The 10312-nt window shown below is 50.2% G+C and overlaps 1 protein-coding gene across 1 annotated transcript in view; it reads right to left on the bottom strand.

Moving 5' to 3' along the window:
- The window catches only part of prr7 (proline rich 7 (synaptic)), a gene marked incomplete at both ends in the record, with an annotated part of 8189 nt that extends 6490 nt beyond the window's left edge, over nucleotides 1-1699 (bottom strand). Inside the window, one exon of the mRNA XM_080549432.1 lies at nucleotides 1510-1699. Coding sequence (XP_080405558.1) covers nucleotides 1510-1699 — 190 coding nt within the window. The remainder of the gene's footprint in view (nucleotides 1-1509) is intronic.
- Between the last annotated feature and the right edge of the window lie 8613 nt (nucleotides 1700-10312).

Raw genomic sequence — 10312 nt, 5'->3', positions numbered from 1 at the left:
AAGGGGCCAGGAGAGAGACAGAGAGAAAGAGAGAGAGAAAGAGAGAGAGAGAGAGAAAGAGAGAGAGAGAGAGACAGAGAGAAAGAGAGAGAGAGACAGAGAGAAAGAGAGAGAGAGAAAGAGAGAGAGAGAGAGAGAAAGAGAGAGAGAGAGAGAGAGACAGAGAGAGAGAGAGAAAGAGAGAGAGAGACAGAGAGAAAGAGAGAGAGAGAGAGAGACAGAGAGAAAGAGAGAGAGAAAGAGAGAGAGAGAAAGAGAGAGAGACAGAGAGAAAGAGAGAGAGAAGGGGCCAGGAGAGAGACAGAGAGAAAGAGAGGGAGAGAGATAGAGAGAGAAGGTGCGGAGACAAGGACACCCCCCTGACCCCTGGCCTCAGTAACAGCCTGTAGAGTATCAGGTCAGTAGTGGATGTAGTATTTGGGCTTTCTTGTCTTAAGGCTGTATGTGGGGTGAAGGTAGAGACCCCCCCCTCACGCTGGAGCCTCATCCCACCACCACCCATGTGGGGCTAATAAAGGATCTTGGATCTCGCACAAGTCCGTGTGCATTTACATTTTTGGCATTTAGCAGACGCCTTATTCCAAAGCGACTTACAATCAATACATTTGAATACTAAGCATGTGAATCATCAGTCCACCATTCGTAGCAGGAAGAGTCATCCAGCTCAGGCCCGGGGCCATTGATAGAAGGAAAAACCTTCTCCTGTCACCTTCTTCTAAAACCTTGTTGTTGTTTTTTTTTACACTGGAGAAACAGAGAAATAGTACAAGGGGGCAATAGAAGTTCTTAGGGACACAGTAGAGGGGAAAGCGGATGTCTTTAGGAGACGTAGTGCTGAGGGGCAGAAGATGTCTCAGGAGGAGCAGTTGGGAGCCGTGTGCTCCCAATACACCAGGGGAGGCTGGTATTCCCTCTACGTTTGTTCCTGAGCCCGTCCTCCCATGTCCTGCATTGGAGACAGGACATCGGAGGACGGGCTCAGGAACGAACGTATAGGGAATACTACAGCCAACGTACATAGAGTCACAGAGGTGTGTGTGTGTGTGTGTGTGCGTACATAATATTTGTGTGTGCGCATGTGTGTGTGTGTGTTTGTGTGTGCGTGTGTGTGTTTGTGTGTAAATATATTTGTGTGTGTGTGTGTGTGTGTTTGTGTGTACACATATTTGTATGTGTGTGTATGTGTGTGTGTGTGTGTGTATGTGTGTGTGTGTGTGTGTGCGCGTACACATATGTGTGTGTGTGTGTGTGTGTGTGTGTGCACGTGTGTGTACGACAAGTAACCGTGGTTACGGGGTACGTCACCTTGTGGGCTGGTGGTCCAGCTCCCCCCCTGGGGCAGCAGGGAGGCGTGGGGAGGGGGGGGCAGGTACCGTGGCAGCGGGGGAGGGGAGGAGAGGGAGAGGAGGCGGGTCTGGGGGGGGCAGAACTGGGGGAGGCTGAGGGGCTCATGTACCCTCATGCCGGGGGGGTAACCCCCCACCACCCCCCCTAACCCTAACCCCCCGCCCGGGCTACAGTCCAGGGGCTCCATCTCCAGGGCGCGGAGGCAGCGTTCCCTCAGCCGCTCCTCCCTGCGCCTCTTCAGCCGGCGCTGCAGGAAGCTGCAGAAGCAGCAGAGCAGCACGATCAGCGCCCACACCAGCCAGAACCCCGCGAAGCACGCCAGGAACGTGTACGTGCCCTGGGACATCACCATGGTGGCTGGGCTGGGGGGGAGGTTTAATGTCTGGAGAGATGGGGGGGGAGGTGTCCACAGGGGGAACGGTTTAATGTCTGGAGAGATGGGGGGAGGGTGGGAGGTCCACAAGGGGGGCGACGGTTTAATGTCTGGAGAGATGGGGGGGAGGGTGGGAGGTCCACAAGGGAGGGGGGGATGGTTTAATGTCTGGAGAGATGGGGGCGGGGCGAGGAGGGTGGTTCCACAGGGGGGACGGTTTAATGTCTGGAGAGATGGGGGCGGGGCGAGGAGGGTGGTTCCACAGGGGGATAGGTTTAATGTCTGGAGAGATGGGGGCGGGGCGAGGAGGGTGGTTCCACAGGGGGGACGGTTTAATGTCTGGAGAGATGGGGGGGAGGTCCACAAGAGGGGACGGTTTAATGTCTGGAGAGATGGGGGTCCACAGGGGGATGGTTTAATGTCTGGAGCTGGGCTTTTATCAGTTGTGTTTCAGCGTGTCTCTATGAAGGTCCTCCTTTCTTCTTCAGAGGTGAAACCAGGTGTAATCTCCTACGCCTGTCTGTCCTTCACACACACACACTTTCCTCTCCTGAGGCACTGTGTGTGTGTGTGTGTGTGTGTGTGCGTGCGTGTGTGTCCTAGAGCGACAGTTCAAGGGGTTCCGTGCCTCTCCGAGGTGAGTCGTGGATGGGAGGAGTGAGGGGGGGGGGGGTCAGAGGTCAGAGGTCACGTCGATGCTCCGACCAAACTCGACCCCAGCCGCCAGCCGCCAAGCCGGTTCCAGGCGGTTTTCTCCGGAGCGGTGTGGTTCCGTGTGGTTCTATGGCGTTCCGTCCGTGTCTGGTCCCGCGTCCCCTTGTCCCTCCTCCCTCCTCCCTTCTTTTTCCCTCTCTCTCTCTCTCTCTTTCTCCGGACCCCCGACTTCCCCGACTTTTGGTCTCTCTCCCGCCTCAGAACTCCGGAGGGTCTCAGAACTCCGGAGGGCTTCAGAACTCCGGACGCGTCACGCTGCTGAACAAAGAGAAGAACACAGACAGGGGGCCCCATCATCATCAATTATGACTCAATAATAACCGGCCATGTTTTCAAAACAATCGTCCCGGCAACATGACAAACATGGCGCGGGGGCGGTTTGGTCAGTGAGCTCAGCTGTGCAAGCAGGACTGTGGCGTCGACCCCAGGGGGTGGGGTATCGCTTTCACACATCAGAGAGAGAGAGGGGAGGGGGGGGGGACCTCTCTGTAGCCAAAGGCGGCCCCCCCCCCCCAACCCAGACTCTGCTGACCTTGGTACTACGGTTCGCGCCCCCCCGATCCCACACACATGTCCCCCTCCCCCCAAGATCTGTTGGGGATGTTTTGAAAATACGATTTTGTGGTGGATGGATACAATGATTATACAACGTATTGTTTTAGCGTTTTAGCGTTGTTTAGCTTCGTTAAACCCTGGGTTTGAGCTGGTGAGCCTACATCGTAGGGCCTAGTGACAATGATCTCAAATGTGTTGACGAGCGGGGAGGGTTCGAACCCAGGTCCCCGACACGTAAGACCCATGTGTCTACCATGAGGCCAAGGTCAAACGTCTCAGGGAGGGCTACCTTATCACGTAGAGCCTCCGAACCACCTCCGCCACACGCCCTCATACTGGACCCTACGCTGGGTTGACTCATTGGAGTTCAGAGTTGAGGATCTCTCTGACCGAGGAGGCTGGCGGAGGTAGAAATCGGAGGACGGGGCTCATTGTAAACGCATGGAATGAAACAGATACCATTCTTCATTCCCTCCCGTGCATTACTATGAGCCCGTCCTCCGATTTCTACTTCCTCCAGCCTCCCCTCTGGGGGGGGGGTCATTTATAAATGTTGCGTTTGGCAGAAAGGTATGCGTACAGCACTGTTACGCACATTTTCGGATTTATAAAATACAAACTTCTTGGCGTGAAAATGTGCGGTCCTCCGCGCCCACTCGGACCCATGCGTACGCACATAAACTGGAGAAATACGACTCCGCTGGCAGGGAGGGTGAAACTTGAGAAATGCTATGAAATTGATACCATTGTAAATGGTTATAAATCGAAATATGACCTCTCACATATTGTATATGAAGAGTTCCCTGGAGGGCACCCGAAAAATATATGTGCACAATGCAATATACGCATGCACGTATATTGACTTTTTACATTCATATTCATTGCACGTATACTGACTTTATATTCATTTACTTATACTCACTGTAATACCGTATAAGCTACTGTCCCACAGTTGTTTATTCTGTTGCAGAATAATAATAATTATTATTATTGTTGTTTATTATTAATAATAATAATAATAATAATAATAATCAATCTGAAGGGAGGCTAGCTTAGGCTCTGACCTTCTTTAATGTTGATCAACGCACTTCCTGTTTCTCCAGGTCATTGCTCTCTCTCTCTCTTTCTGTTTTTCTCTCTATTTCTCTCCACCTCTGTCTCTCTCCCTCTCTCTCTCTCTGTCTGTTTGTCTCTCTCTCTCTCTCTCTGCCCAAAGTTTGTCCTTGATGACTCAGAGAGTTGGCCAATGGCCAGGATGAGGAGGATACAATGGACCAACATATCTTCTTCTATTCCGCTTACATCCTCTCTCCTCGCCTCCTCTCTCCTCACCTCCTCTCTCCTCGCCTCCTCTGGAGTAGAGCATCAAAGGTGATGGACCAATGAGCTTTGAGAAGGAGGCTCTTGAGGGAGTGGTTAGGGTGGAGTTAACCAGCTATTGTTCCCACCCCTTACCTACCTGTGAAAAGTGACTGTGAATATTTATCGGCTCGTTGATTTGGGGGATATCAACATTCAAATATGCATTTAAAATGTCAATGTATGTATGACACATCATTTGAAAGCTTACAATCTGCACTTTCATAATCTGGAAAAAAAATGAAAAATGACACTGCCCTACTTGGGGACCTTTTCATCAGACCCTGTCACATATAAACACATACATACAGGTACACACACACACACACACACACATACATACAGGCAAACACACACACACACACACACACACATAAAGACATACATACAGGTACACACACACACAGACACACACACACACACACACACACACACACACACAGAGACACACACCACACACACACACACACACACACACACATAAAGACATACAGGCAAACACACACACACACACACACACACACACACACAGAGGTCAGAGCACGTCATGGGTTAAGTGCCTCACTCACTCAAGATCTTGCGTTGTGCATGGGTGGGTTCGCTTTGACTGGGTCAGTGTTTTGTCGATGCAGATAAGGGAGGAGAGGGGAGGAGAGGGGAGGAGGCCAGCCAGTCTAGAGTATTGGGCTGTGCCCCTGGTGTGTCCTTGGACGATGCTGCTAAGAGCTGCTTCCTGTTGTTGCCTGTTCTCTGACTGACTAACACACCTATTAACCTACACCTACTAACCTACTAACACTCTGACTGTCTGACACACCTGCCTACTAACCTACTAACACTCTGACTGTCTGACACACCTGCCTACTAACCTACTAACACTCTGACTGTCTGACACACCTGCCTACTAACCTACTAACACTCTGACTGACTGACACACCTGCCTACTAACCTACTAACACTCTGACTGTCTGACACACCTGCCTACTAACCTACTAACACTCTGACTGACTGACACACCCGCCTACTAACCTACTAACACTCTGACTGACTGACACACCTGCCTACTAACCTACTAACACTCTGACTGACTGACACACCTGCCTACTAACTAACCTACTAACACTCTGACTGACTGACACACCTGCCTACTAACCTACTAACACTCTGACTGTCTGACACACCTGCCTACTAACCTACTAACACTCTGACTGACTGACACACCTGCCTACTAACCTACTAACACTCTGACTGTCTGACACACCTGCCTACTAACCTACTTACACTCTGACTGTCTAACACACCTGCCTACTAACCTACTAACACTCTGACTGACTGACACACCTGCCTACTAACCTACTAACACTCTGACTGTCTGACACACCTGCCTACTAACCTACTAACACTCTGACTGACTGACACACCTGCCTACTAACCTACTAACACTCTGACTGACTGACACACCTGCCTACTAACCTACTAACACTCTGACTGACTGACACACCCGCCTACTAACCTACTAACACTCTGACTGACTGACACACCTGCCTACTAACCTACTAACACTCTGACTGTCTAACACACCCGCCTACTAACCTACTAACACTCTGACTGTCTAACACAACCGCCTACTAACCTACTAACACTCTGACTGACTGACACACCCGCCTACTAACCTACTAACACTCTGACTGACTAACACACCTGTCTACTAACCTACTAACACTCTGACTGACTGACACACCTGCCTACTAACCTACTAACACTCTGACTGTCTAACACACCTGCCTACTAACCTACTAACACTCTGACTGACTGACACACCTGCCTACTAACCTACTAACACTCTGACTGTCTAACACACCTGCCTACTAACCTACTAACACTCTGACTGTCTGACACACCTGCCTACTAACCTACTAACACTCTGACTGACTGACACACCCGCCTACTAACCTACTAACACTCTGACTGACTGACACACCCGCCTACTAACCTACTAACACTCTGACTGACTGCCACACCCGCCTACTAACCTACTAACACTCTGACTGTCTAACACACCCGCCTACTAACCTACTAACACTCTGACTGACTGACACACCCGCCTACTAACCTACTAACACTCTGACTGACTGACACACCCGCCTACTAACCTACTAACACTCTGACTGTCTAACACACCCGCCTACTAACCTACTAACACTCTGACTGTCTGACACACCTGCCTACTAACCTACTAACACTCTGACTGACTGACACACCCGCCTACTAACCTACTAACACTCTGACTGACTGACACACCTGCCTACTAACCTACTAACACTCTGACTGACTGACACACCCGCCTACTAACCTACTAACACTCTGACTGACTAACACACCTGCCTACTAGCCTACTAACACTCTGACTGTCTGACACACCTGCCTACTAACCTACTGACACTCTGACTGACTGACACACCTGCCTACTAACCTACTAACACTCTGACTGTCTGACACACCTGCCTACTAACCTACTCACACTCTGACTGACTGACACACCTGCCTACTAACCTACTAACACTCTGACTGTCTAACACACCTGCCTACTAACCTACTAACACTCTGACTGACTAACACACCTGCCTACTAACCTACTAACACTCTGACTGACTGACACACCTGCCTACTAACCTACTAACACTCTGACTGACGGACACACCTGCCTACTAACCTACTAACACTCTGACTGACTGACACACCTGCCTACTAACCTACTAACACTCTGACTGTCTGACACACCTGCCTACTAACCTACTCACACTCTGACTGACTGACACACCTGCCTACTAACCTACTAACACTCTGACTGTCTAACACACCCGCCTACTAACCTACTAACACTCTGACTGACTGACACACCCGCCTACTAACCTACTAACACTCTGACTGACTGACACACCTGCCTACTAACCTACTAACACTCTGACTGACTGACACACCTGCCTACTAACCTACTAACACTCTGACTGACTGACACACCTGCCTACTAACCTACTAACACTCTGACTGTCTAACACACCTGCCTACTAACCTACTAACACTCTGACTGACTGACACACCTGCCTACTAACCTACTAACACTCTGACTGACTAACACACCTGCCTACTAACCTACTAACACTCTGACTGTCTAACACACCTGCCTACTAACCTACTAACACTCTGACTGTCTAACACACCTGCCTACTAACCTACTAACACTCTGACTGTCTGACACACCTGCCTACTAACCTACTAACACTCTGACTGTCTGACACACCTGCCTACTAACCTACTAACACTCTGACTGTCTGACACACCTGCCTACTAACCTACTAACACTCTGACTGTCTGACACACCTGCCTACTAACCTACTAACACTCTGACTGACTAACACACCTGCCTACTAACCTACTAACACTCTGACTGTCTAACACACCTGCCTACTAACCTACTAACACTCTGACTGACTGACACACCCGCCTACTAACCTACTAACACTCTGACTGACTGACACACCTGCCTACTAACCTACTAACACTCTGACTGACTGACACACCAGCCTACTAACCTACTAACACTCTGACTGTCTGACACACCTGCCTACTAACCTACTAACACTCTGACTGTCTAACACACCTGCCTACTAACCTACTAACACTCTGACTGTCTAACACACCTGCCTACTAACCTACTAACACTCTGACTGTCTGACACACCTGCCTACTAACCTACTAACACTCTGACTGACTGACACACCTGCCTACTAACCTACTAACACTCTGACTGACTGACACACCTGCCTACTAACCTACTAACACTCTGACTGACTGACACACCTGCCTACTAACCTACTAACACTCTGACTGACTGACACACCTGCCTACTAACCTACTAACACTCTGACTGACTGACACACCTGCCTACTAACCTACTAACACTCTGACTGTCTGACACACCTGCCTACTAACCTACTAACACTCTGACTGACTGACACACCTGCCTACTAACCTACTAACACTCTGACTGACTAACACACCTGCCTACTAACCTACTAACACTCTGACTGACTGACACACCTGCCTACTAACCTACTAACACTCTGACTGACTAAACACTGACATGTTGCCATGCCCATGCATTAAGTAAGGAACTTGTGGTTAGGTATTAGGTCAAGTGGGGTTACTCAATTTACTCAACTGTATCCCAAGCTTCCTAGAGATTCTTATCCTTCATAGCTCTCTACACGCCTCGTTCTGATGAATAGGAGTGGATTGAGCAAAGGACTTGTGGTTAGGCATTAGGTAAAGTGAGGACAATCTACCCCAAGCGCCCTCGCTCGCTTCCTCTCGTTCCTATAGCTTCCTATCCGGCCTAGCTTCCTACGTGTCATCATGTTCATGCATAGGGCTGGAGTAAATGAGTCCAGTAATGTTTAGGTATTAGGGGAAGGTGAGTCTGTCTGACAGTCTAACCCGAGCTTCCTTATCCTTAATCTCTCCTTTCGACCTCCTCTCCTCTCAGGTGGAATGGCTCAGGGTGACTGTGTGTGACATGGACTGTCATCACGTTCCACTTAAATGTAGGCTACTACAGCTGCTACGTGAGGGGTGGCTACATGACTACTCAAATATCTGCGTGCCATCCCACTTTCCCCCTCTCCTGTTACCTGCAGGAATTGAGCGGCTGTACGTGTGTAGGCCCTATACAGTGTATGTATATCCACGTGAGTCACGTACTATCAAGCTTCATCACCGCAGAGTCACATCTGAACACGCACACCTGTTTTCTTTTCTTTTCTTCTTCTTGTTTTTTTGGGTTGAAAACCTTAGAATAGTGCTGTTATTTACGGACATCATCAGACTACTCACTGGTGACATTGCGTACATGCGCTATGATCATTCATGCAATCATCCATTATTGTGCGCACAATCCAGTTGACAATAGAAACGGCTTCTTTATTCACTCTCCAACACCCCCCAGAGGAAAAAGAGAACAAGAATGAAGCTATTATGTGGCTCTAATTGGTGTTGACTAGACGCAGATGTGCCTGTGCCTTGATGAGGACACCTCCCCCCCCGGTGCCAGGAGCGATAAAAACGTGTTCTCCTGTCCTCAGATGCTTTCTCCTCTCCTCTCCTCTCCTCTCCTCTCCTCTCCTCTCCTCTCCTCTCCTCTCCTCTCCTCTCCTCTCCTCTCCTCTCCTGTCCTCTCCTGTCCTCTCCTCTCCTGTCCTCTCCTCTCCTCTCCTCTCCTCTCCTCTCCTCTCCTCTCCTCTCCTCTCCTCTCCTCTCCTCTCCTCTCCCTGTCCTCTCCTCTCCTCTCCTCTCCTCTCCTGTCCTCTCCTGTCCTCTCCTGTCCTCTCCTGTCCTCTCCTGTCCTCTCCTCTCCTCTCCTGTCCTCTCCTCTCCTCTCCTGTCCTCTCCTGTCCTCTCCTCTCCTGTCCTCTCCTCTCCTGTCCTCTCCTGTCCTCTCCTCTCCTCTCCTGCCCTCTCCTGCCCTCTCCTCTCCTCTCCTCTCCTCTCCTGTCCTCTCCTGTCCTCTCCTGTCCTCTCCTGTCCTCTCCTGTCCTCTCTTCTCCTGTCCTCTCCTCTCCTCTCCTGTCCTCTCCTGTCCTCTCCTCTCCTCTCCTGTCCTCTCCTCTCCTGTCCTCTCCTGTCCTCTCCTCTCCTGTCCTCTCCTCTCCTCTCCTGTCCTCTCCTGTCCTCTCCTGTCCTCTCCTGTCCTCTCCTGTATTCCCAGGGACACCTGACATCACATGATATATGTCTATAGGATTATTCTATCACGTCTCAATAATCATCCATGTCACTCTCTCTCTCTGTGCCAAGCGACACGCGTCTGATGGATCAATTACGCAGCAGCTTTGGATTGGAAACCCCTCTCCCGTTATAATGCACAGCACGAAACATCTCTCCTCCTCACCTGAGGAACGTATAGAG

This window comes from Nansenia antarctica, assembly GCF_963989245.1.
Source record: "Nansenia antarctica genome assembly, chromosome: 20".
In the NCBI taxonomy this organism is placed as follows: Eukaryota; Metazoa; Chordata; class Actinopteri; order Argentiniformes; family Microstomatidae; genus Nansenia; species Nansenia antarctica.
The sequence above is the reverse complement of the archived record's forward strand: the minus strand, read 5'-3'. Positions and strand labels throughout refer to the sequence as shown.